Here is a 27,523-nt window from a genome sequence, read left to right on the forward strand (position 1 = left end):
CACCAAATCTGAAGACACAGCAACAGCTGAAACCGGGACAGAAACTCCGCCAAGATGTGCCTTCGCTACCTCAGAAACTTAAGAGAATGAACCCGAAAAGATGATTTCACTGGCAGGAGCCATCTGAAAGCTGATTTATTAACCGCTACGGGCAGTTTTAGCCGGTGTACCCGCAGCGGGCCACAGCGCGGTACCACAGAGCTGCGGCCCTCACGGCCTCCCCATTACACACTGCGCCCTGTGCCCACGAAAGCGACGGGGGACAGGGGGACACCGGTGGCAGGCGGATACCGGCGGCTGGCACACGCGGCCGGGCACAGAGAGCCCGGGATGGCCGCCGGGCCCGGCGGGACCCCTCACGCCCGCAGCCCCTCGCCGAGGACCGGCGGCCATGGAGGCGGTGGGCGGGGCCGGGGGCGCGCGGGGCGGCGCGCACGCAGCGGCGCAGGCGCAGGGCGGGGCGCGCGGCCGGCCGCGGCGCGCGGGGCCTACCCGCCACCCGGCGTGAGGTGAGAGGCGGCGGGGGCGCGGCCGGCCCGGCCCGGCCCGGCCCGTGAGGGGCGAGGGGGGAGGTCGGGACCGTACCAGAGCGGGGAGGAGCCGGTTCCGGGGCGGGGGAAGCGGGAAGGGCGGTGTCCGGGCAGCCGCGGGGGGGAGTGAGGAGGGGGAGAGCGGGCTGCCGGCAGCGCGCGCTTCCCTCAGCCGCCTCACGGGCCGCGCTGGCGCCGCGCGGGGGCGGGGCCCCGGCGGGGGCGTGGCCTGGAGGGGAGGAGGGCGGGGCCGGGCGGGGTGGAGGGCGCCGCCTGGCGGTGATGGGGAGAAGGGTCCGCCAGGGCCGGACGGGGAGTGGGATATGGGGAGTGGGGATGGGATATGGGGAGTGGGAACTGGGCATGGGATATGGGGAGTGGGAACTGGGCATGGGATATGGGGATATGGGATGGGGGAGTAAGGTTTAGGGAGTAGGGACTGGGGAGTGGAGTTTGGGAATGGGATATGGAGGAGTGGGATATAGGGGAGTGAGATTTGGGGAGTGGGGAATGGGATATGCGGGAGTGAGATCTGGGGAGTGGGATATAGAGGAATGGGGTTTGGGAGAGTGGGGAATGGGATATAGGGGAGTGGGGTTTGGGAATGAGATACGGGGAGCGGGGACTGTGGGTGGGATATAGGGGAGTGGGTTATGGGGAGTGGGGATTGGGAAAGGGATATGGGGGAGTGAGAGTTCAGGAGTGGGATACGGGGGAGTGGGGTTTGGAGATGGGGTTTGGGAAGTGAGATTTAGGGAGTGGGATATGGCAAATGGGGTTTGGAAATGGGATATGGGGGAGTGGGGTTTGGGAATGGGATATAGGAGAGCGCACGGGGCTGTTGCAGGAGTGGGCTGTGCTGCTGCGCTTGGTGCTGGCCCTGCCCCGGTGGGCTAGTGGGGCACAGGTCCAAGCAGCCCTGCAGACAGGGCTAGAGTGGTTGCAGTTCGGAGGAGTGAGTGCCCAGAGGTGGCTGTTGCGGTGTCACTTACGCCACGGGGTAAAAAAGCCAGGCTGGAAGTTGCCCTTGGTTCTCCGAGGATCCAAGGAGAGGTGCAGGGATGTGTAGTCAGGATAGAACCAGCTGCCATCTGCGTGGAACGTCTTCAGTGGTGTCCCTGGAGGCAGGACCGTGCCTTCTCACGTGGTGCATGGAGAAAAGTCTAGAAAGAGAAACATGAATTCTGATAAGTGAAGAGCCTGAGCCATTCCCAGCAAAAATACCTTGTAAAAATGAGACACGTTAGAGATCCCACAGTGGGAAGCAACGCAATTCCCAGCAGTGTAGAACCTCGCTGTACGGGTGCTGGTGAATCAGGCCTGTTGAGAGGAGCTGACTCACATTCAACACTGAAAATATAGATGACATGAGCATTGTAGATTTTTGCACTGCTGTGTCCGTGCCACCTCTAACCCGTCGTTTCTCTTCCCACTGCTTCTTGGAGGTGCAAACCACTTTCTTGCACAGCAGCTCCTCATAACTCTCTGCTCAGCACACACACTCCCACTGAAAGCCTTGGTTCAGGATTGGCTCATATCCCCATCACTTCACATCACTTCTTAGGCTGTATCCTGTCTCTCCGCATTTGATTTCTTCTCATACACAGAAAACAGACTCTCAGCCCTGTCAAATGGTCCTGTTTGGAAGGCTGCTGACAGCCCTTTTGCTTCTGTGTTCAGGTCACTCTCGGAGGATCTCATCTGTGAGGGCTGCAGGAGGGACGTCTGCAGGCAGAGAATACCCTTTTAGGACACACTGGTTGGGACAAGGCTTACAAGGTTTTACTCAGAGGAGCAAGAACACCACCAAGGGAGAGGAATGGAGCGTCTGGCCTCCTTCAGTAGTAAGTCCCCTAAGATGACATTTCTTAAACACATTAGCAGCCACCTGGGTTAGGGAGAGAGAAAGGTAGCAGTATTTGGTCCACAGGGTTGCTTCTTTAATCAAATTCTCAAGAGCATGAGTACATGAATAGTTCATTGGGAATTTACATCTTTTTTTCTATCTACCTTTTATAGTTGGGCTAGTTCAAATCCATTTTCTTGGAAAAAATGTGGCTTATAACTTGACAGCCTATTTATTTTGACTGCTTTGCAATGAGCAAAATAAGAAAAACTTGCAGAGGAGTGTTTCATTCCTTGTTCAGCGACCTGAGCAGAGGCTGAGGCTTGGACAGGTTACACAACGATCTTGTCGGTGCCTTTGCAGCCCCAGCAATACGCTTTATGCGTGGGACTTGAGGTAGACGGATGGGAGACTGCAGCTCTCTGTGCAGTATTCTCCACAAATAAGGCCTTGGGTCTGATCTTCGGTGCAGAACATGAGCAGGTCACTGCTGAGTTGTACCAGGAGGCTGCTGCAGAGATTTTCCTTTCACTCCTTTGTCCAAGTTTAGGTTTAGCCCTCAGTGTATCAGGTGTGGTGGAGATGTGGTGCCAAATCTCTTATAATTCTAGTTGAACACAGAACTTCTAACAGATATTTGGAGAAGATGCAGTAGGAAAAACGTTATATACAGTTGAGCTCACTTAAAATTACTGGGCACAAGTGAATTTAGGTGATTGCTAAACCAGTGCCTTGTTTGTGTTGCGTGAGATTTACTTTTGGCTTCACAGATGACCCTTTTGATAAGCCCCCGTGCCGAGGTTGCTCTTCGTACCTCACAGAGCCCTACGTTAAGTGTGCGGAGTGCGGGCCTCCTCCCTTCCTCCTGTGTTTGCAGGTGAGTGCAAGGATAAAAGCAAAGGCATTAATTTCTTTGAGAAAGTCATCAAAGGCCTGTCCGGTGCCAAGTTGTTCCATAAACACATTAATAACTGGTCTTTGTAAACTTGTATCAACACACTTATTTGCTCAGGGACAGGGAAATGACAAAGAAAATGTTAGAGGCTGAAGAGTTGAGACATGAGCAGCTGAAGGAAATCTTTGTGAAAGCAGCCAAAGCCACCTGAAGACATGCAGTCATTCTGGCTGTGTAACGGAGCATGCCGCTGCTTGTCTGGAGAGGTGTCGTTTCTGTCGTTTCTATGGCATGGAAAAGAAAAGCCATTAAGAAACGCCCTTTTCCTGTCACCACACGTTGGTTTTTTCCTCCCAAATGGAAAAGAAAATCTGGAGGAAGTTTGCAATATTAACAACAATTGTTTGTGACTGGATATAGTTCTTTAAAAATTATGATCTGGTATAATCTGGTAACTGCAGAAAGTACTGCTAGTTTTAATTATTAAATAAATTTGTATTATTTATGATTTAAAAATGGCAATAACCTCTAAAACTGAAGAAGGAGATTAGCCTTATGCTCAGATATGTACAAAATGCACAAAACCATATTTTGTGTATTGGGTATGTTTTTGTTCATTTACCTGTACTCAAAAAAACAGCAATGTAACTGTTGAAAATAGCTGCAAACCATGCTGGTGCTTTTTAAACAGAAAACCAAGATTAAAGAGAAACTGTGTTTTCAATACTTAAGAAATGCTCTGCTCTCTTCCTGGAACCATCAGCTTCAGAACACGGCACCAGGCTTCTTCCACCTGCCTAACTTTGCCTTAAATACTTAACAAAAAAGTATGTCAATTCACAGGAGTTATGTCTTAGTACAAAAGACAAGTAAGATACAAAGACAGATTTAACACAATTTTAACAAAGATTTTTCTATCATTTTATGCTTTTTCTAAAATGAAATCAGAAAAATCGAGTATCTTTTTCAGCTTATCAGGTGGTCAGTTTTGGATACCCAGTGGTCAGAGAAGAAAAAGGAAAAAGGGACCAGTTAAAATGTTTTCAGGGCAGAAGGAAGAGACTAACATAATGCTAATCTTTTGTTCTGCAGTGTTTCACACGAGGATTTGAATACAAGAAACATCAAAGCGATCATACTTACGAGATAATGGTAAATATTCCTTTTAGATAACACCTACTCAGTCTTGAGCTTTCATAACTTCCCAGGAGTTAGACCTTTGCTTCCTAATATTACGCTGAAAAGTTAAGTGATACAACTCTTTGATTTGGAGGTTTAGAATTATTTAAAAAAGAAAAAGTCTTCCTTGAGAGCAAAGAAAAATATCCAGCTGGAACATAATGGAATAGTGGAGACATTTAAAGCTACGTTTTTTTATTGTGCCTAGATAGCACAGCGCATCTCACTAGACTTCTAGTTCTTTAACCATGTGAATCAACTTTTGTTTCTCTATTCTTGTTTTTGCTTCCCCCAAATTAATAATTCTTTAAGTTTTCAGTAATTTTTACCGTGTTTCACAGCGTAACATTGAGTTACAGCTGGTATATACAACATAACAGTACATTCAGAAGATCTGTAGCAACAAACTAGTTTTTACTGTAGCTGATGACCCAGCAGCATAAATAATTCAGCAATTATTTGATCAGGTTTCATGGCCCACAGTAAAAGTTTGAAACTGCCAGTATTATATACTATATTGCTCTGTAATTTAGAACTTCTTTGCTCTTCATGTGATGGATTATAACAGAGGATCACAGCAGCTTGATTTGCTTTTTTCTTCTCTAGACTTCGGATTTCCCTGTCTTGGATCCTAACTGGACGGCTCAAGAGGAAATGGCTCTCCTAGAAGCCGTGATGGACTGTGGATTTGGAAACTGGTGAGAATTTAGTGGTTCAGCCAACTGTAGCGGTGGGCAGTTTTTCCTCTCATTTCACTGAATCTTACTGTTAAATATATCAGTGCACATTTACTGTTCAGTGACTTATTGTGGGTGAGACACTAATTTAGCAGCTAAAGTGGAAGACTGAGGTAGCAGATTCTATTTTCAAATCTGCTGTTAGATATACAAGGAGATTGTTAAAGACTGCTTGTGAGATGCAGGGCTCCTCCAGTGAAGTACAAAGTTCCCTCAGTTTGCATTAAAGTCACTAGGTTTTAAAGGAACTCAACTATTGCATGAGGTTTTCTGTGCCTCAGTTTACTCCTATGTAAAAACCAGCTACAGAATTTCTTATCTTGTGTGGTTTTGGTTTACTTACAGTTGACTAACTAGGTATTATTTTGGGGGGTTTCCTGCTTCTTTGTCATATTTAGGATAGAACACTGGAAATATTAAATTATTTTTACATTAAGTTCTGTTAATTTCTGTAGTTGCTACAGGATTTTTATACATTTGTAAATAAAGGAGATCTGTAGTCACGAGTTCTCTCTCCATGAAAAAATAGCTGTACTAGAAGCATAGAACTCCAGACTTCACTGAAACAGAACTGTGAGTTCTTATGTGTACATTGCTGTCATAATAAAGACTGAAAGCCGGTTGCAGTTTTGTTCTCCAAGCATGCCGTGTAGTACACTTTGCCCTACTTAGCAGTACAAGTAATCTTAAATTTTTCCTTAGACACTTGGCTTTTTTCAGCCTTTCCCAAATAAAGGAAAAACTGACTTTTCTTCCTGGAATCCCTTGCATGCAGTTTTTAGTTTAACAGAAATTAAAATGATTGCTGCTGGTTTTTTTAAGTTCTCAACTTACACAGCCGTTTTATTAAGACAAAATACTTCACATTTCTAGTCAATCACTTTTCCAAGAAAGTTTGGCAAAGATTTCTAAAATGTGTTTTGTACAACCATTTCAGTTTTAAAAAAAACAACTGTTTAATATCACTACATGAAAGGGGAAACCGCTATCCAGTTAAAATCGCAAGAGAAACTTGAGAAGCAGAATGCAATTCCAGACTCAGAATTTACCGTTAGCCGGAGTTAGCAAAATGTATAAAAAGCTTGCAAATAACACAATACTAAATTTCAAGCCTATAAAAGATTTGGTACATGCCATCAGCCAGGGAGTTTCTCATGTAAAGACAGTGAATTGTATTATTCAGGGCCAGCAGAAAAGCGCTCCCTGGCACTGTATCTGATGTGTAAGTATTGGCTCAGTGATGGACGCAAAACACGAATTCAGACATCATCACACATCAGTTCCCTGCACACCACACCATCAATCTCTTGTCCAAAATTATCTTTTCCCACCAGAGAAAGACAAAAAACCTCAACATTTCTGTGTTCTTCACATTAAGCCTCCCCCTCTCTCCCCTCCAGGCAGGATGTAGCCAACCAGATGTGCACAAAATCCAAGGAGGAGTGTGAGAAACATTATATGAAACACTTTATCAACAATCCCCTGTTTGCATCCACGTTACTGAACCTGAAGCAGGCGGAGGAGGCGCAGCAGAACGAAACAGCCATTCCTTTCCACCGTGAGTATCCCCTGCCCACGAGCTTCCCCGCAAGGTCTGGGCTCTTTGGAGAACGGCACACACCACGCCTGCAGTTTGCTTTCATTCCCAAAAGGAGAGCTTGTTCTGATGGCTAACTTGAATAATGTCAGTAGTAGGATTTTCCTCACCCTGTATTAAGTCATTGGGCTATCAAATAGCCAGGACTGGCAGTTCAGTGGGAAAAGCGAGGGAACAGAGAGATCCGATACAAACATCAGGTCCTCAAAACCAGAAGTTCCTGCACAGCCAGTGGAAACGGTCACTCACAGAAATCGCCACAGCAAAAGCCTGGATACGCGTATTCATTCAAAGGACACGCTACCTCAAAGCTGCTTCACACGTGGCACGATGTAACAGCCTGTCCTTCGCGGTAAACACCAGTGAGAGCTCTCACCCTGATGCTGGGCAGTTGCTTTCCTTGTCCATACCCTGTGCAGCAATCTTAATAGAGAAGGGGATTTGACCTTTAAACCATTTCATCTGATTGTCCACTGTGTACCAAGCCTAACTGTGATTTGTCATCATACCCTTTAAACTATGCTGATTGCACACCTCTCTCTTTAAAACTGCCTTTTTAAAAGTGTATGTTAAATTTCAGCAATATAACAAATTTTCAGTTTTCTTTAAGTTTAACATCTTCAGAATTCCCCCAGTCTGTCAGCTGTTCTGTTATAAAGCTCCCCAGAATGGCTGGGGGAAAAGATTGCTTGGTATCTGGAGGTTTAAATTTCGTGATAATGTGGTTAGAGCTAAACCAGTAGGAACTGGACAATTTTGGTTCTGTCCCTGGCTGTCATTGATTTTTTTATGTGACCCGGGCCAAGGCAAATTCTCTGTGCCTCAGCTTGCTTTATCCGTACCGTGGGACTTAGAACGCTTAGCTCCTTCACAAGTGTGCTGTGAGCCTCGGTTCATTATTGTCGGTAAAACACTGAGCTCCTCAGCTGGGAAGTGCTGTAAAAATTCAGAGTTGTATAGCTTTAATTGCAGCGCTCTGTAAACGGCACCCAGAAGATGGCAGATTTAACACCCCTCTTGCTATTAACTAAAAGAACTTGCGCGCTGAGAGCGAGTGATCAGAGGTTTACCGGGGGGTGCCGAGCTCTGAAATGTAGAGTTTACGTTTTATAACCTATTTATTACCTTGAATTTCTGTGTTTGACTTTTGAGAATACTGTGAAAATCTCAGATTGCTGCGTTTTTCTCTGGATGAGCTCAGTCTTTTTCTGACTGTAATGCTGAATAAAAGCCCGATCAGGGTGTTTTTCTTCAACTAATTATTCCCACTCCTCCTGCAAAAGAAACACCTATTTACAGATTGTTAAAAAAAGACCCCAAGCCCTACACAACAACTAAAAACCATTATTTTTTTTCAGCTGCTGATGATCCCCCACGGCCTACTTTCGATTCCTTGCTCTCCAGGGACATGGCTGGGTACATGCCAGCCAGAGCGGACTTTGTTGAGGTACGACTCTCTCTTCCCCCATTATTTTAAATTTGCTACTGAATGCACGATCAGCAAACACACGCTTGTTTGCCCCTGCCTATGAGTCTGTACTCTTCATATGAAAAACATGAGAAGAGAGGACAGGAGAGGGTGATTAAGCCAAGGGTTTAATTACAGAGGTGGCGCTGGAAGCCTGTGAAGCTGCCAGCAGGGACCCGGTGCCTGTGCGCAGGGGCTGAGGCTGCTGCTGCCACCAGATGTCCCGTCATGAATGGCTCTTTACGTAAGCGGGCTGGATGCTGTGAATTAGATGCTTAGCAAAAGGGGTCAGCTTCAGCGTGCTTCTCTTTCATTTGCCTTAGAGAAGCACACAGGAGCCCCATCCAAAGATGGCTTGAAAGCCCTGCATTGTTTGCAGTGGTTTTAGCCGTGGGCCCAGGGCTCCAATTCCTGTTGCAAAACAAGCTCCTGTACATGGAGTAATGAATTCAGCTATATAGGGGCTTGTTGGTTTTGTATGTTTGAGCAGAATTTCCACCACGGTGCGGGAGTCATGGAGATTACCTGATTAATTCTCATTATTCTATCACAGCATCCTGTTCCACTTCCAGCCATGGGGGTGCACGTTACACGTTCCCCACTTAAAGTTCCCCTGTGATGGATGTTGCTCAAGGCTGGAACCTTGTACAACTGTCTATGAGTAAATATCTCTGTTTTCAGTACTTCTGTGGGTACTGAAACTTGATACCAGTTTTTTAGTGGTAGTTAATGACAACTTATTAATCACCTCTGAACAGGAGTTTGACAACTATGCTGAATGGGATTTGAGAGATATCGATTTTGTAGAAGATGATTCAGACATTTTGCATGGTAAGTCCCATATTTCTGTGCATTGTCCAAAAACAATGTTTCAGCGTGGCTAGACAGCGTTTTATTCGGTCTCTCCTTCTCTACACGCTTTTTAAAAACTGAACATACATTCTTAATGATCTCACTTCTGTGCGCTGGGATTTAAACACTGGCATTTCTGTGGTCCTCACTTTTAAATCTCTTTTAAAAGCTCTTAATCAACTGACATACAAATGGTATTTATATATAGAATAATGTACTTCACTCACTGCTGAAATGTAGCCAGCTGTGAAGTAGAACACGACTGAAGTCAAATAGTCTCCACCAGTAATAGGCATCTCTTTAGGAAAGGCACAAATAATGTTTTATCCAGTATAAACTAGTGAAAGTTTAGCTAAGTAGAAGCAAATTATCAGAGATAGCAGTTTTCTGGAAACAGGTAGCAGTACGTCAGTGTGTGAATAAACAGACCTACAGGCCTATTAAAAAACAGAAACATCAATGCCTTGATATTACTTCCTCTCCCTAGCTGAAAGATACTCCTTCCATCTATAAAGGCACAAATTTTGTTCTGATTTAGAAAAATTAACACGTTTTTCTCTGTTGCTAATACCCCTCTCCCCTACTATATTTAGTTTCTTAGAAGATGAGTCACTTATTCTAACCTCTGTTAGTTTAGGAAATCTGATATCAGGATGGGGATTAATACAGCCAGCAAGGAGGTATGTAATTTATGTGCAACACTTTGAAACTGTTCTACTCTTGAAGTTGTGTGGTTTTTCACACGTTAAACATGCACGGTGAGTTATGGTACCATTAGCGGAATATGACAACTTACTTTTTTATCACGAAGAGGATGGTTGTTGTACGAGTCCAATTACTGCTCCTGAGTTTCTGTGAACGTAGCTGCCTTAATAATGCTAAATAACAGGAATTATTAAAATGACATTTTAATCCATAGAGAAGAAAAGATCATATTTTTCCCCACATTAATAAGTACATGCAGCGTTTAAAAGTACTGTGTTTATGCTTCAGAATTCTCCCGTCTATGTCAGGCAGTTCTAAGCTAAAGCCTTAGCATCCCTTGGAGACAGACAAATCCTGTTACGTACAGACAGTCTTTCCAAACTTAAAATATCAGTTTGAAATTTAGCAGTGTACACAGAGCTTTAAGGAATGCAAACTCCCTTGGCTCAAAAAAGGTTACGAGAATCCTATGTCAGTCTCTCTTCCCTTTTAACTTTTATTGAAAGGGGGACTGGCTTATGGACATGTCACAGATTCATCATGCCATCTCTCTATCATTTCTTTTTATTACTATTAAAATATATATTTTCTTGTCTCCATGTCCTATTCTGAGTCCTGGTAAACTGAAAAAGCAAAATACTCTCCTAGTTTTGTTCGTTAACCAAAAGCTTAACATTCACTCAAGCTGGTTTACCAGCACCGTCTTCCAGCCCCTGACCCGTGTCTTCCTCCCACTGCACAGTTCAGCCTTTTAAAGTATCTCCCACCAGCCTCCTGCTTAGCTTGTTGATCTGAATGCACAAAATCAGCTTTCCTCCTCTCTACAGAGTATCGTAAAGCTGTGCAGGGCCAGCCCCTCTGGTCTGTCCAGCTCGGTGTCCTGTTAGTACCCCATAGCAGATGCACAGGGGGAAAATGGAAAAGAAGGTAAATATAGGCAGATTACTTTCCCTGGCATATCTTCCACATCTCCTGCAGTGAGAAGTTTAGAGACTTCTTGAACCATAGGTTGTGTTCAGAGCATTTTGACCAAAGGACCCATCCTCCATGAACTTAGCTAACTACTGTTACAACTCTGTATTTTGTACGTGTGCCCCTATAACATCCTGTAGCAGTGAGTTCCACAATTGAGTTAGGAGTTCTACTAATTTAATTATGTGTTGTGTGGAAAAATACTTCCTTCTGTCTGTCAAATCTTTGGCCTGATAATTTCATTGGATGTTCTCTCGTCCATTCTTCAGTTGTCTTCAGTATTTAGTACAGGCTGTCAGGCGTTTGCCCTGTGAAAGCTGTTTGGCAGAGGTTATGGAACGTGACCAACTCACATTTTCGATCTCTTAGCTCAGGGGCTCTGGCAGCTTCCTTCCCACAGCTGTCCTAGATCTGCTCACGTGAGAGAGTGAACGCCTCAAAAAAATGAAGTCCCAGGGTCTCACCAGCTGTTTTTCTTTTACATGAGACATCCTGGGGAGAGAAGGAATTATTTTCTAAAAGGAACTTTGGAATTAGATCTTTCCCTTCTCCAAGTTCATACAAAAAAGGAAGGAGGCACATCCTCCCTGTCCTGCAGTTTTACAGATCTCAGATGCTGACTTCGCTTGAGAATATTTTGCAACCTCATTGTAGGAAACGGCTCAACAATTGGATCTGAAGGCAGGAATGAGCAATTAGATGATTTAAGAAGCCTTTGTACTTTCTAGTTAACAGGAGAGAAGGTTGGGGCCAGCCCCGGGGCTCAGGCTCTCCCAATCTCTCCCAGGGGTTCCTGTCCTGCTACTGCCAGGCTCTAACCTGCCTCTGCCCCAGCCCTGCCCACGGGCAAACTCCTTACACTCCATCTTACAGAATTGTCCTTGAAACGCAGCCTGTGCCTGGCTTCCACACCTGCTCCTCACACAGTTTGCAAACAACTTCTTTTTTTTTTTTAAAGGTAAAGATGTAAAACGGGGTTTTAACACTTTTTCTAGGCCAGAGAAGCCCACATGGGGTCTTGCAGCACAGATTAAGTATCAGGTTTGTGAAAAAATCCTCAGTTTCTTTTTCTTCCATGCATTAAACCTCACTGAGTTCAAGCTTGATTTTTGAAAACTACTTTTATATTCCATTTTCTGAAAGTAACTCAAGCTAGACCCTGAGAACGCACCAACGAGAATAATTTCTGTGTTCTCTTTCGTTTCACAAGTCACAGATCACTGCTGCAGTGTCTGGGCTGCACGTTAACACGCGAATATTTGATGCTTTCAGTGGAACAGAATTCCCCCTTCTTCCCTTTCCCCCATGTTGCTCTGCTTTTCTTGAAATTTTGTAAAAATCATTTTATAAAAAGTTCTAGATCTAAGCTACTTGACCTCTGTTTCCCGGTATATTTTCCCTGTTATGCTCTCCTGTGTCTCTCTAAGCAAGTTCTCAGTATTTCCACAAGAAAGAAGAATACAATTTAATACAAGGTGGAAAGACTCCCAGGCAGCCTTTTCTGAGGCGCGCAGAAACCAGTATCTGCTGACTCAGCAGCTCCTCCCACCACACAGGAGGTCACAGACATTGTTCAGCCACTTCTTGATATTGGTGAGATGGTAGAAATCGTATGAAATCTCTCATATTTCAATTAACGTATCGAACTGATAACTTCTGTGCAGTACTTGCAATATAATAAGTGTATGCAAATATATATTGCAGTTAAACAAAAACATAATGGACAGATCAAAAGAAATAACTAGTTACAAATCTCATTCAGCCCAGAGTGCCTGAATATTTCATGAATTACAAGTTTTCATCAGACTGAATTATAACATTAGTAATTTATCTTTTTCTAGGCTGCTTCTCCCCTTCTCACATAAATGATTTTTACCTCTAACACCGGGAAGTAATTGCTGAAACCACGAGTTTAGAAGCGAGTGGAAACAGATAGACTGCGACTCTGGCTGTAGCGTAGTGAAATTATAAGATACAAGGCAATCGATGTCCTTCTAAATATTACATGATGTTTATTCTTTGGGGGAAGCTCCTGACATGCTCTGATCCTCTGTTTGCCTGGGGTCCTGCTTTCCTCCAGGGAGGGTGGATTTGGATTGCAGCCATCGAGTTAGTACCAGCCGCGGCACACACTGGACACGCAGCCTGTTTACTTTGATTAGTTTGCATTCTTCCCGTTATTTGGGCCTTACATGCCAAACAGAGGTTAGCCAGCGTGAAACAAAGGTCTCACTCATTAGTGCTCAAAAAAGTTTTTGCCGACCCAAACGAGGCCGAAGAGGAATGAAAAGCAAAGAAACTGTTTTGGACACATGCTCTTGAGGAACCAAAATATTTTGATTTTTTGGAATGGAGAAAGGAGCCTTGAATTTCTGCCTATCACTGGATCCTCCAAAGCTACCCCGACCGTCTCAAAGAACCTTATCATACCCCAAAATGGACACTTTGAACATGGTGTCAGCTTGGATTATCTGAAGTTACCAGTACAAACAACTGCCTCCCTAGTAGAATCCATGGGGAAAAGCACAGGGAAATCATTTTCATTCGTACAGCATCTCTTTTCTCATTTCAACGCGGCATGTAACAGTATAGTAGTTTGAGTTATTCATGCATTCCAGATCTTGTAATCGGCTGTTCCTGTGTGAATACATCTACTAAAAACAAAAGCCCCTCCAAAAGCGCATGTGGCAGCAAATACTAATTTTTCTGTAAGCAGAAGCTCCATTTTTTTCCCTTCATTTGTTCCCATGAACGCTCCTCCCCAGTTGATCATAATTTCTTTCAGAATACGGTGCACTAAGGTGAAAGCATCAAAATGCAATGGTTATAGGTGCATAATTACTTGTGATATTTATAGAGGTTCTCCAGTGCAATTTCTGCATGTACTTATTAAGTTCTGCCCACACAAACCCCAGAAAATAACACATTAAGCTTAGCTTGCAGAGGGTTTAAAAATATAAAAATATTTTCCATAAACTGGCACCGATTCCAACACTAAGTAATGCATTTCATTCATGTCTAACTTGCTGCATTTCCCCCTTTCTTGTCCCCACATTTAAGTAAGAAGGAGAATTTGCTACTTGTGCTTATTCTTAAATTAGGAAAAATAAATACCTTTTTATGAAAATACATAATGATCCTCAAATGCCCTGGTTTTGCCAGAAATTTGCACAAGAAGTAAAAACACGTAACCACCCCTCCGTTCTTCACACGTAATCTTTTGCTCCCAGATTAACATCAAATCTGGTTTGTAGAAATTGAAGGGTTTTTTTGGCTAATACAGGATCAGCAAGTGGAACTCAGAACTCTTGGCTCCTGGGCCAGTAGGCACGGCCTTGGGGCTTTAGCTGGCCCTGCTTATAACAAATTTTATTACCCAAAGGACTGCACAGATGAATTGCCTGGGGGCGGGGGGGCTTCCTGGTGTTTACATATAAACACATATTTTAAAATAGACACATGACCACACTTCTTTCTTAATTGCATTATTAATTATTTACTGGAGAGCGCAATCAATAAACTGCCAGGATTAATTTTACTCTTCTCTTGTAACTACGGACCCAGGAGTGGATTCTGAATCCTGTCGGGCTTGGGCCACCCCTGTGTGTGCAACGCAGGGGGTCGAGTCTCAGAGCCGCACGTTGTCCCCACAGACTGCAAACCCGCTGCCAAGTCTCAAACCTCCTCCTTCTGAGAGCACTTTGAAGTCATTAACGTCAAGGGAAAAAGAGCCAACCAAGAGATCAGCCAACTCTATGCTTATTTAACGACCTAGAATTTTTGCATTATTTAACGAAATGAGGGAAGGGAAGGCGATAGGTGTCTCCTTATCTTTTCTTTCAAGAATTTACCAAAAAAAAGTTTGTTAACCTAATGGTTACAGGAAAAAGAAGCAGAAGGATCTCCGAGTGGATCAGCCAGACTGCAGACAGATTTGATTTCGAAAAGGATATGATTTCTAATGAGCATGGCTTTTTCCTGTGCTTCTTCACATTGTCGTGAACTATTCTCTTTGTTCTTCTGGCAGACAGATAAGTTTAGGAGTTAACAAGCTAAAAATCTTGTAGATGTTTTTAAGAGCTGTAGCAAAAGCTACTCTGGATCCTGACAGTTCAGAGCTGCGTCTTTCTATTTTTTGGAGTTCCTTGCTCTGTGCAAAGAAGCCTTTGTCCAAAGATGATCTCTCACATCATTAAATCCAATAAATTTGCTTTTCAGGAAAAGGAATACTTAACAATTGCAGGTATGAGGGAACAAATAAGTCCTAATTAGTAAAACAGTCCAAGAAGGAAGAGGAAAAGAGTTCTCAGGCTCTGCCCAGGTTGATATTTACAGGTATACATTCCAGAGGTATTTGGAAGGAGTAAGCAAAGGAAAGCTTCTACAGGTGGCATATGCAGTCTCCAGAAGGTTAGCCTCTAGTCAGTTTATGCCCCTGTCAGATTGCCACGGGATTTTTAAAACAGCAAAGCAGAGTGACCGTTTCATCCTACCATGAACATAAAGGCTTGAAAATTATCCTAATGCAGCCGTTACTTATGTATTCTGTAATCTTTTTCTTTTTTTAAAATATTTTGCAGCTCTGAAGATTGCAGTTGTAGATATTTATCATTCCAGGTTAAAGGAAAGACAGAGAAGAAAAAAGTGAGTTTTCAAGCAATAACTGTGTTCCTTTGCTTCGTTATCGTGTTTTGTTCCTCACTATTTTCCTATTACTAAACATAATTGATTTCCTCTAGCACCCCTCCAGACCCTTCCCATGCACAGAGACCTCCTGCTATGAGATTTGCATGACAGGCTTCCTCTTGGATGTGTGGTTCTCCTTCTGGGCACAGATTAAGATCAAGCTTTAGCAACGCTACCAGCCCAGAAAACACAGATCAACGGACCCTGATACTTATTTGTACACATGGTTGGCAAAGGAACTCTCCTTTAAACTCTCAAAACCAAGTCATTAATTGTGAAAAGTCTATTTTCCAGACCTTTTTAGTGCATGATAGTCATGTACACGGTGCTGTTCACATTATTCTCCCAAATCCATTTATACTTAATAGCTAAGCTTCTAGCACACCTGATGAGATCACGGAGCCATTTTGCAGAATGAGAAACTGAAATACTACCTGGGAAACCAGTCACAGATCCAGGACTAGGAACCGGAAAAAAAAAAGGAGGCAAATCTCTGGTTTATGTAATGCTAATGGACTGCACATAATTAATTTTCTACTTTAGGGGAAAAAAAAAAAAAAGAAGCTGCCAGTCTGTGACTCATTGCTAGACCCCCCACTTTCTCCACAGAAATGGTTTGCATCGTTATTTTTAATTCTTAGTGGTCCATAAGTTAGTTTTCCACAGTGTGTAATGAAGATAACTACATTGCTGACGTGAGTTTGAATAATTTATTCAGCTCATTTGACAGCTTTTTAGAATGACTCAATCTATTCATTAAATTCAATTTTATTATAACTTTCAAATACTTTGTTCAATATTTAAAATTATATCTTGCCATATTACTTTCTGCTGGAAGAATTAGTAATTTGGATTAAGACTCCTCCATTCCTTCTCATAATACAGCATAGTTCTGCTAAATGACAGGTAAAAGTTGATATGTATTGACCCGGTTCTTTCTAATTCATAAATAAAATAATATTGATGTGGTATAATTTCCATTATGATAAATCATGTCATACTAAAAGAAAGTGCCATGAGGCTCAGTTACATAAATCAAACCAGTGTCAGTTTTTGAAAAGTTTCTACAGCAGGATGGGCCAAAGATCTGGAAAATGATATAAAAATGTTGATGTCGCTCTCAGAAAGTCTTCTCTACATGGGACAGGAATAGTTTTTATACATAGTAAAGAAAATGTACTGGAGTTTATAGAGCAAATTCCAACTTGACCTTGACAATCCCAACTTTGTAATATCTCTTATCATTTGCAAAAGTCGGGTGTTTATTGAATCACCACGTAGCAATGACCACATGACGTTTGCTGAAACCTGTTACAAACGTGTGTGTCATGCACTTCTGAAATATCTTACCTGCCTTTTCTCTCTGCTCATTTCCCTCACCCTGTCAGGAACATTTCAAACTTATGAGTTACCTAAATCAGTTTCCTATTTTAAACTGTCATGGAAAAATTCCTTCCTCCTGCTCCCTGTGGTGAAATTTACAGTCCCTCCCTCACCCTTGCTCTAGCAGAAGGATGTTTATCTCTTTCAAGCTGGAAATCATTCTTCCTGGGACATTCCTGTACCTCAAATGTTGGAAAGACCAGTTGCAAGACGCTGTAGATGAGAAATCTGTGCCTGAAGAAGCAATTTCAAACCTTTAAAGCGATTGTAGCTCCCTTTGTGCTGAGTGCTGTCAGCGTTGGACTAATGCACAGCACTACCCCAAATTTACCCCTGATTAAAGCCGCGCTGCATCCTCACATCGTGTTTCTCAGCTGGCCAGATCAAGGGTTATGGAAATTCCATACGCATTTAGTTCTAGACCCTTCTGATGGTCTGAATCAAAGTTTCTTCTGAAGCCTTTGTATTTATGAGCTAATACACGAGTTAATGCCTTCTAGTAATACCATTTTGCTCTCAATTACAGAATTATACGAGATCATGGCCTAATCAACCTCAGAAAGTTTCAGAGTGAGTATCAGGTGTAACTGCTTTACTTTAAAGCGGCCTCTACTCGGGAAGGAAAACTTCGCCTGTTCACTGGTTCCAGTGCACCAGTGTGGTTTATTCATACTGGACCACACTCAGATGGTTGGAATTCCAGCAGATTTCCTGCCCCGACTGTTTCCAACCAGCTGGCTCTAACTTCTCCCTGCTCAGTGTTTTAATAATTGCCTCAGAATTGCTCTTCAGAAGCATTTCGGGCTCCACTGAGTACAGAAAGGGGTGAAAGAGAAACCTAGGCCACTAAAGCGCATCTCACTAGTCTAAAAAATGATCAAACGCCACTTAAATATCGTCCTTTTTCCCCTTTATAATTTTAAGGGCTATATAATTTTGTTGCTTTTTACTCATCAATTTGTAGTTGTGACACTAAAACGGCCAAGAAATGAATCAAACGTGGATCTTTGGGCAGTTCAGAGGCTGGCAATCAGTTCAGGCTCCACTGAATTTATTCTCACAGTAATTGTGGTAAGGTGTGTCACTTTTTCCCCCCTTCTAGTTTTGGAAAGGCGATATCCAAAGGAGGTTCAAGACCTTTATGAAACAATGAGACGATTTGCACGAATTCTTGGACCAGTAGAGCATGATAAGTTCATTGAAAGCCACGCATGTAAGTAGTTTGAGGATTTTAGCATATATGTCGCTCAATAAGCATAACGAGTAGTTGCATCATCTACAACCTTTCCTAAATATATACCACTTCAGGAGGTTGTTTTTCTCCTCCTCCCCCATTTCCCTCCCTCAGAAAAACAAATACATTTGTGGTTTGATACATTAAATGAGCAGCAAGTGGTTTTTTTCCACTAAACTGTGTCTGAGCTCGTTCTTTGATTTTTCACTTGACTGAACATTCTGGTCATGTGTTAGCAGCAGTATTTTCTTATCAAAAGACCACTATTCATTTACTGGGACTCTGTATCATTGAAAGAACAAAATCCCTAAAATTTATGTCTGTGTTGAGAAATTGGGTGCTGACAGCAAATTGTGAATTCTTTGAAAGATACATGTTAAATTATTATATGTGTACATAATTATATGGTACAGCTGTCATTATGTCCCTTACCTTAAAGGAAGAGGCATTGTTCCGTCACCAGATCATCTCCAGTCTTTACGCATAATCACAGCATGCATTTAGGCAGATTCCAGTACGAGTCATTACATCCTGCTTAATTCTCTGACTTAAACTGGGAAAAATTGTTGCTCATTAGACAGAACAAAGCATTTAAACAAGTTGGGACTGTACTTTCAGGACACCCTGTGTGAAATACCAAAAGTATGACCCTACAGAATCATGAGTCCCGCGTGTGAGCGTTAGTCCTGGAAATTCGTTTTGTTGTTGTGGTGACAGCGGAGTCCTCAGGTTGACCTGATAGTCAGGTACACGCGTTACACACATCTCCTGAGTACAACGAGTAAACAAATTCCGGACAAGCAAACTTGCCCACTGTAAAACTAAGCACTGCCTGAAGCCAGCTGAAATAAAGCCACAGGCTGTGAATGTTGCTGAGCAAAAAACATACGGGTATTTAATGTGATTGCAAAAAAAAAGAGTCATCTGCAAGGAAAAATTTTGGAAGGTCCAGCTATGAAAATCATGATTCAAAGACAATATTTGATGCTATAAGGAGCCCGGATGGAGTATTTTTTCAATGCCTTCCAGAAATCCTACATTATTATTTGGCTTGTCCAGAGTATGGCAAAGGAACCGTTAAAACACGAAGTAAAAACAACTTTTCTGAGCACACGTATGCTAGAAACAACTTTTAAATCCTGATCAAGGAGTGTTAGGACACTGAGTTTGAGCCCTGACCCAGACTTGTGCAGAGCGGTTAACCCCGTCTGTGGTTCTGTAGACTTCAAAGCCAAACTGTGCAGACAAATAAGAAATAGCGACGTACCCCACAGCTCATTGCCACCCCCGCTGACCCACGTTTGTTTTCTGGATTTCCCTTCTGCTTCCTCGTGGGGTGAAACAGTGGAATTTGAGCTGCGAAGGGAAATAAAGCGACTCCAGGAATACAGAGCAGCAGGAATCACCAATTTCTGTAGTAAGTACCTGATGCATTATTCAGCCCGTTCCCATTCATCAAGGCGCGCAGGGATGATTTTACAACACTGAGGATGCGTTGAGTAAAAAGACACGTATTTCTGAAATGCATTTGCCTAGCTCTTTAACTGAACAAGGCTTTGGCAATAATGCTTCAGTCCAGCTGTGCTTTTTTAAAGCTAGTTTGAGCCATCAGCTTGGAGAACGCGCTGTCTAGCCGAGCTCTGCTTTACTCGTCATTTTGCAAAAGGTTCAGAAAAAATAATAAATGTATGTCATGGCCCGGTGGTCTCCAGAGCTTTGTCTCTGGACACTTGGACTGGTATCAACAAGTGTGATATCTAGAGAGAGGGCTAAGACCTCCACATAAACAAAATAGCCTGTTTTATCCTGGAATTGGATCACAGAAGCCTTTTTTTGTTTGTTTTTGGCCCAAATTTAATGGGGGAGGGGTGTGGGGCGGAATCTAATACATTCCCATGCCAAGTAGTTGTCATGAGGGAGAATAGCAGAGCCCGGTCCAGAGCTAGAGAACAGTTCCTCACTTATTTCCTATCGCGGAAAAAAAACCAACAGTCTGAAAATTTGGACGGAGGCAGCTGGTGAGAAGGTGGTCTGTGTTTGCCGTAGGTGCCAGAACGTACGATAACCTGAAGAAGACGAGAGAGGAGGAACGCCTGAAGCGCACCATGCTCTCCGAAGTCCTGCAGTACATCCAGGACAGCAGCGCCTGCCAGCAGTGGCTCAGTCGACAAGCTGATATGTAAGACCCTGCATTTCTCGTACCTCTGCTTTAGTCAGGTGCATCCAGCGCATTTTTCTGCCCGATAATATCAAATGCATTCCCGATTTATTACAGCAGGAACAGGAAAATTCAGAAGGGCGAGAAACTCTGGATAACAGCAGGATTGCGTGTTGAAGTGCAGACAAGAAAATGACTAATAAGGGTTCAAAATCTGTGTTCTGTAGTTTATATTTCAGGAACTTAACTGCTGTTAATAAAGTCATGGAGGAAAATAAGGTCTTTATGGATATTAATGAGGGCGCAGATGACACTTGAAATGTTTCAGATGATTTTAGATGCAGCAGCATTATTAATGTGTAGTCACCCTGCTCAAGCACTTTGATTTCAGGAGCAAGCTGCAATGCAAAGGAAGTGCATCCTGTAGGCTACGTGGTCTGGGAAGATGATTTGGAATGTCCCCAGTCAGTCTCCACTGAATTTTTTATTTTGACCCCCACCCCCTTTTTCAGACATGGACTTCAATCTGGGAGTGCTAAATATTTAGAAATTCTGTTGACTTCAGATCAGGGCCTGGCTTATGCAAGTTGAATTGTATAATTATTAAAAGTTGGGGGAAAAGTAGTTTCAGGGCCAATATATGCAGTTACTCTTAAAAAAAAAAAAAAAAGACACAAAGGCAATTTGAAAATTTCCTTTCTTTTCAGCGATTCCGGCCTGAGTCCCATGGTACCAGTTCCTTCAAATTCAGGTAACTGTTAGATGATGGTGTGTGATAAAAAGCCAGCCGTACGCCAGCAATACCATTCTGACAGCCAGTTGGAGAGAGGCTCTTTTGCTGGGGTGCAAAAGCGTCAGCCCTCAAGCCTCTCAGTTAGAGCACTGCTCAAGTCAACATTCCCTCAATCTGCAACTCACTCCGCATCCAAATCCTGTAGGATTTTTTGCTGAATTTCTAGATTTTTCTGACTACAGATGGAAAATTCCATCCTAACGCTACATTAACAAGGCAGGAAAGAATTTTCACATGAGAACAAAATTTTATCTTTAAAAGATAAAGGTAATCCAGTTTTTTAATGAAGCCGTATAGCACATACTACAGCAATATGAACCTGACAGAAAGCAGATTTGGGAGGGCAGAACACCTAAAAACAGTCACCTGAGAAGCAGGCAGTGGTTACAGCATCAAGCAAGTGACAGAAGGAGATGACACAGGTTGCCTGTGCAACTTCAGTTTTCCTTTTCTATGAATATGTTTTTATATTCTTGAATTCTGTAATCACAAGTTATGGGGTTTTTTTCCACCAGGAGGACCCCTACTTCTTTCAGCGCCCAGTAAGAACAGATTCAGGGGCCAGTCAAGGCCCTCGTGAACAAGACTCCTATAAAACCCCATCTCATGTGTTGAGGTGACAGGATGGCACGCAATGAATGAGACCAGGATAAAGTTTTACTATAAGGCTGTTAAACATTGCCAGGGAAAAGTGGCTTCTAGCTCTATCTCTGCATCCAGTTTTTATGTGGATGCCAGTAAACCACTTCAACCAAACTTCTCAGAGGTGGCCACAGAGTCTATACGTTCTTCCTCATTTCTGCCAGGAGGCCTGGAAATTTGGGTCAGAATACCAAGCAATTAGTCATTGCAGAAGTCAATAAGCACTATGTTTTTAACATACTTGGTGGTAGCTAAGATGTGATGTTTCGGAGAGAAGACAGCATTGTGTATCTCAGGCTGGGCATGGAATGAAATCCATGAAATGGGGACAGTATCCCCTCAGCTGAAGGGCTAGTATGAAGAATTAAATTACTTTTTTGTTAAGAATTCCGTGGCCAGTGAAGGAGGAGAACCCAAGAGAACATGAATTGTTTTGCCTGTGGAACTCAGATAGCATGCAGTGTTTACAACCACTGCCACATGTTGAACAAAACCCAAACAAAATACCATATAGTCGGTAATTAAACAAACATCCTGCATACTGAATAAGGCAAGGATACTGCGGAAAACCTGCCACGTGTCTATATAATTAAAGGCTGCATCATACTGAATATACAAGAGGGCAAATTAGTGTTGCTTAACTTTACTTCTAGATTTTGAGATCCTGACTTCGCAGCCTGACTGTGTTTTCTTTAATGTAGTTTGTGTGTGTTATTTCCCAGGTTTATAAAACAGTAAAACCAAATTCTGGCATACCTCATCATAGCACGCTCGTTCCAGGCCATAGAAGGAGGGAGCAGCGCTGGGAAATAGCTTTCTCTGCACCTGCCAGAGACACTATTCCAGCTTCTTTCCAGTCTCTCTCAGTTCTTCAGTTCTGAACTCTCTTCAGTTCTCCCTCCGATCAGGCTCCCTGACAAACAGGGGCAATAGACTTTATAAAAATGTAAATAAATAAGCCTGGCTTTGTTTTGAGCTCTGGAAGTTAAAAAAAAAAAAAAAAAAAAAAAAAAAAAAAAACAACACACCAAAAACCACTATGAGGAAAAAAAAAACACCAACCACAAACCTGCAAATAAACAGTTCTCGTGAAAGTTGAAGCTGCACCAGTTAAAGTTCAGCAGTTATAAACAATAGGGAAAGTGAGAACTATCAGACTCCCTTGTGCCAGACATTTCTTTCAGTTCTGTTTATCGTAACAGACAAAAATAAATCCACGAACTGCATTTGCTTTACAATATTTGCATCGTATTTAAAGGCATTTAAAGACAACCCTGCTTCCCAAAGTTGTCAGAGAAACTGGCTGCTCGTCGCCCCAATAACCTCAGCATCCTCGCCAGCAGCTGGTTTCAGGCCAGCTGGGAGGTGGTGATGCCTGTTGGGCACCCCCAGCACCCCCCACTGCCCTTCCTCACGGGAGGTGCAGCCTGGCTTAACCCCAGCCAGTGCCAGTTTGACAGAAAACCATTGTCTTCCAGTTCCTCCCTTCCAGCGAGCCAGGGTTCGCAGCGCAAGAGTCCTCACGCAACTATTCACAGCGCTGTGACGACGACGTCAGTTGCAAAGTCACACCTTTTATCAAATCAGTGCAGTTTTTATGTTAAGCCCTAAATACCCCTGTCTATAAACACTTAGATCATACTGGCTTAACGTGATGGGGGTTTAGTTGCCTCTGTGGGAACACACCTAAGGAACAGCCGCTGCCAAACTGCTCAGGGTTCCTCAGCATTCTCCTTTCTCGTCCCCGCAGGCCGACGCAGCGCCCCACCGCTGAACCTCACCGGTCTCCCAGGCACAGAGAAACTCAACGAGAAGGAGAAGGAGGTGAGGAAAGGAGCGGAAAGAGAATCTCTCTAAAACTTCCCAGTGCAGGGGGGTGCTCACTCAAACCACCTCTCTCGGGCGAATACACCTCCTCGACATGCCCTGACTACTCCTCCCTGCTCACAAGTGTCATTCAGGTTTTCCAGTTGGCTTCTTATTTTCAATTACTGTACTATACATACAACAGAGCTGCAGCAAATTAGCTTATTCAGCAAAGACGAGCACCAAGGTGCTATTACGTGCTGTTATAACATCCCGTGTGTGACATCCTCTCTCCCTCCCTTGTGAGAGTGGGGTGAGCAGAAGGGTTATTTTTTCGTAATGAATGTTGGTTTTAAAACCAGCTGAGAATTTCATCAAGGGCTTCACTGGACAGATCAGGAATAGCAGAGCTCTTTCCATATTACAGATACCTCACAGCCAGACCTCAACCAATTATGGTTGGTTTTTCACTGTTAGACTAACGTGAAACATGGAGGGAATAGCAGTATATTCATCTTTTCTTTTTTTTTTCCCCATATTTCTGCTTTTCAGTGCATACACCCAAGTTTTTTTTATGCACGTGTGGCAGAGGGTGGATTCTGGCTTTAAGCGATGGGCTTGAACTGGTGTTGGAGTTCACAGCCCCATATTAGAGTGCTCTTGCACAGTCACCTAAAGAAACCAGAGGCTCAGTTCCTTCTGCAGCCCAGCGCCGGCCTGCCCTTCACTCACTGAAAGGCAACACTGGAAAACTATTGAAACAAAAGATTCTTGTATTATTTTTTTTTCACTAGAAGTCAGTATCTGTCCTAAGATTGTCTACAAGGCAGATTGCCGTGTTGGTGAGACGCAGATGCATTTCAGACTTTTCCCTCTGCGTGGAAGCTGTTTCCCCTTCACTGGAGATGGCAGCATTGAAAATCAGATCACAGATTCACCATGGAACATGGCATTTCTGGCTCCGTTCAGCATATAAATAATTGTGACTAGGACATTAGCATATACGGGGAATCTGATTTCCTCGTCAGCTGAGACATAAAGTCTGAGTTCCTCTGAATTCTGCAATTTCCTATCAATGAGGAACGATCATTAAGCATTTCTTATTAAAAGGAGGAGACAGCCAGTATCTCCACCGGGAGCGATCCAGTGCACCATCTAGAAGGCGGCTGGCATTTGGAAGGGAAACAGGAGCGTTGCACCCCAACAGCAGAGCACGGGGGTTTCGAAAGCCCTTTCCCCTTTTGAAAGCAATTCCTTTTCCCAAACTTCCAAAACCCGTAATGCCCTCCCTGTGCGGTTTCCACCCTGGGCTTCCGGAGGGGGCAGGCGTTGTGTGTGTAGCTGCTTTTGTAGAAAGGTATTAAAGACTTAGTCTGCAGGGGATTAATAGACAGATGCCCTCCCTGGCGCTCCTCCAGCACGCTGAATTGCTGGTTGCGAGTCTCTTTGGCATGTGTACTTCCCCGGGTTTGTAAAGAACAACGCCCACACAGGACACACTCATCGTTACGCTCCTGTGAGCCGAGAGCTTGCTTTCATCCTCCTCGTTTATTTTTTAAGTCAGGAATGTTTTTGAATGCAGCAGCCGGCAAGCTCCTCCCCTCCCTACCTGTGGATGGAAAGGGCTCGTAATGCAATCCCTGTACGCCTCCCCCATACGAAAAAAAAAAACCAACCAACACATTTAAAGTGTTTTCAGAAAAATACTCACAATGTTACTCCCCCAACAGGGACCGCAGAATGAAAGCGCCTGACGAGCGCTAGTGTTTATTAACTTCACCTTTTGTTTTCCAGCTCTGTCAGATGGTGAGGTTGGTCCCTGGAGCCTATTTAGAATATAAAGCTGCCTTGGTGAACGAGTGTAACAAACAAGGAGGCCTGAGACTGGCGCAGGCCCGAGCGCTCATCAAGATCGATGTGAACAAAACCAGGAAAATCTACGACTTCCTTATCAGAGAAGGGTACATCACGAAAGCCTGAGGACAGGCATCGGCGCTTCGGCTGGAGAGGGCAGATGCGGAGAAGCTTTGAAGTCACTTTGACAGCACCGAAAGATTTCAACAGCATTGAATGAAGGACATTTCCTTTTGTTTAAAAATCTTTTGGGGCTTTTTTTTTTTTTTTTTTTGTAAAAACAAGTAGGGAGCTTTGTTAAATTGTATGAATACTGACATTTCTTTGTCTGGGTTCCTTTTGATTCTGCTGTTTAACACTGCTGTTGTCAGAATTACGCTGGAAAGAGTCATATGCCATATAAGCTAACCTTAAATGTGAATGGGCATTCATTTCTACCACCTCTTGTAACTAAAAAGAGAATCACGGTACTTTTATGCCAACAGTGACCCAGAATAAGGGCAGAAGAGCAGCGTGTAATGAGAGTCACACTTTGACTTTGTGTGAGTACAGGGGGATAGAAACCCATCCCCTCCCTTCTTGTACTCCTTCCTAAAACAGTGATGGCTTTCAAAGGAGGTAGCACATGCCCGAGGGTGTAAAAATAGAGCTCGCAGTGATCCAGTCTTTTTAACTTAATTGTGATAAAGGATGGGAAAGGACGTGGCAGGGAAGCTCCTCAACAGTTGTTACTTTTATGTGATATTAGCACATATCACAGCATGAGCGCACTGTACAAACCAATAAGCTTCATCTGCTCCCGACTGGATTTGGGATTGTCAAGTTATATATAACCCCCTCGGTTGCAGCCTGCGATGCTCGGGCTCGTTGGAAAGGCTGGGTGTTACACCCAGAGCAGCCTTTTGGAACGTAAATAAAGAGACGCTCCATACCCCGGCATTCTCTCGGAAAAGATAAGAAGGGAAGGGAGCGACAAACTGCCCGGAGCCCTCACCAGCCCTTCCTGCCCTCCCTCCCTCAGTTTACCCCATTAACGGTGACGTGCCCAGGTGACCAACAAAGCAACGACGAGGTGCAACAAGTTCCTACACACACACACACACACACGCACACGCACCATCCCATCCCGTCAGATGATCCATCGTACGACTTCAGTACAAAGCATTTGTGTTTCAAAATACGGTTGGATGATGAAGACAGTTCTTTTCAGATGCCGCTTGGGATGATTCACTAGAGAGTAAACTCTTTATCAAACAGCTCCCATTGCTGCATACGGCTGAAATAACAGCCCATAAGTAACCAACAGCCAAAGCAGGTGTGATGCTCTCAAGTTTGGGATCTCATGGAAAAGCCTGAGCTAGAACTACACTGATACCTGTTTAAGGTCTTTAGGTTTGGGGTTGGTTTTTCCCCCCCCCCCACAAGCAGTTATCCTGCATACCTGAACTGAATGTGAAATGTTTTGGTTTGTAATAAAAATCAAAATGTCTTGAAACAATCTTAAATCTGCGTCCGTGGACTCCGGGAGAGACTGTAAAGGTCGTACAACTGCCTGTATCTGTACCCATCAGCTTCTCACCACGAGAGATGAGATAAAGGCACAACAGTGGCTGGATGGATCTGACCGCTAAATTAAATAGGAATATTTTCTAGGTAAAGACAAGCACCAGTAATAAATTACAAGTTGAAGATTAAAGTCCGTAGAAATTGAGACTGTATAGACTGGGAATGCCAACACCGTGACCATCCGTGGCCACGCACACCCCGCTGAGGACGCCGCCGTCTGAGCCAGCCACCCGTCACCGCAGACGCACCAATGGCAGGATTTTGGGTACAAATCTGAACCGATTGTAGCACCAGCGGGGGCCAGACGGGCTGGTGGGGAGCGGGGGGACCGGGACAGGGACCTCTTCACCCAAGAGCTTTCAAACAAAATCAAACCCAGTGAACAGACACCGAGCTCAGCTGGGCTGGTTTTAAAACAGGGCGTCCTTTCTGCGGGAGGCTCCTCCAGGGCACAAGGGCTCAAGCCAACGCCAACAGATCCCTGTCCCTTCGGTGACAATCGCCACCGGCACTTCCTCCCCTCCATGCTCCCCAGCACCATTAAAGAGAGAGAAAAGAAAAGCCAGCGCTCGGGCACAGCGTGGTCCCTCTCCCCATCACTTCTGTCCCCCTCCCAGCTG

At 43.8% G+C, this 27,523-nt stretch overlaps 1 protein-coding gene across 2 annotated transcripts; it reads left to right on the plus strand.

Annotated features, from left to right (window-relative positions):
* Positions 1 to 450: 450 nt before the first annotated feature.
* TADA2A (transcriptional adaptor 2A) lies at positions 451 to 26,839 on the plus strand. 2 transcript variants are annotated; one of them, XM_074160578.1, is made up of 16 exons: positions 451 to 509; positions 2,211 to 2,374; positions 3,147 to 3,253; positions 4,364 to 4,423; positions 5,057 to 5,148; positions 6,588 to 6,745; positions 8,143 to 8,231; positions 9,011 to 9,083; positions 15,362 to 15,425; positions 17,377 to 17,420; positions 17,953 to 18,063; positions 19,430 to 19,501; positions 20,131 to 20,263; positions 20,950 to 20,993; positions 23,428 to 23,501; positions 25,278 to 26,839. In XM_074160578.1, exons 2-16 carry the CDS (start codon positions 2,350 to 2,352, stop codon positions 25,461 to 25,463), a joined length of 1,332 nt encoding a protein of 443 aa, XP_074016679.1. In that variant the 5' UTR covers positions 451 to 509; positions 2,211 to 2,349; the 3' UTR covers positions 25,464 to 26,839. The 2 variants fall into 2 exon arrangements, with proteins under 2 accessions (XP_074016679.1, XP_074016680.1); XM_074160579.1 differs by lacking the exon at positions 451 to 509 and adding an exon at positions 1,779 to 1,852 and having other exon boundaries at positions 2,224 to 2,374.
* The last annotated feature ends 684 nt before the right edge of the window (positions 26,840 to 27,523 follow it).

Source organism: Numenius arquata, chromosome 18, assembly GCF_964106895.1.
Source record: "Numenius arquata chromosome 18, bNumArq3.hap1.1, whole genome shotgun sequence".
Taxonomy (NCBI): Eukaryota; Metazoa; Chordata; class Aves; order Charadriiformes; family Scolopacidae; genus Numenius; species Numenius arquata.

What these genes read in the sequence shown, in the direction of transcription:
- TADA2A (XM_074160578.1), top strand. Translation starts at nt 2,350, where the DNA reads ATGGAGCGTCTGGCCTCCTTCAGTA. An exon ending in GCGTCTGGCCTCCTTCAGTA is followed by an intron (nt 2,375 to 3,146) that starts GTAAGTCCCCTA and finishes TTGGCTTCACAG; the next exon opens with ATGACCCTTTTGATAAGCCC. An exon ending in AGGAATCACCAATTTCTGTA is followed by an intron (nt 19,502 to 20,130) that starts GTAAGTACCTGA and finishes TGTTTGCCGTAG; the next exon opens with GTGCCAGAACGTACGATAAC.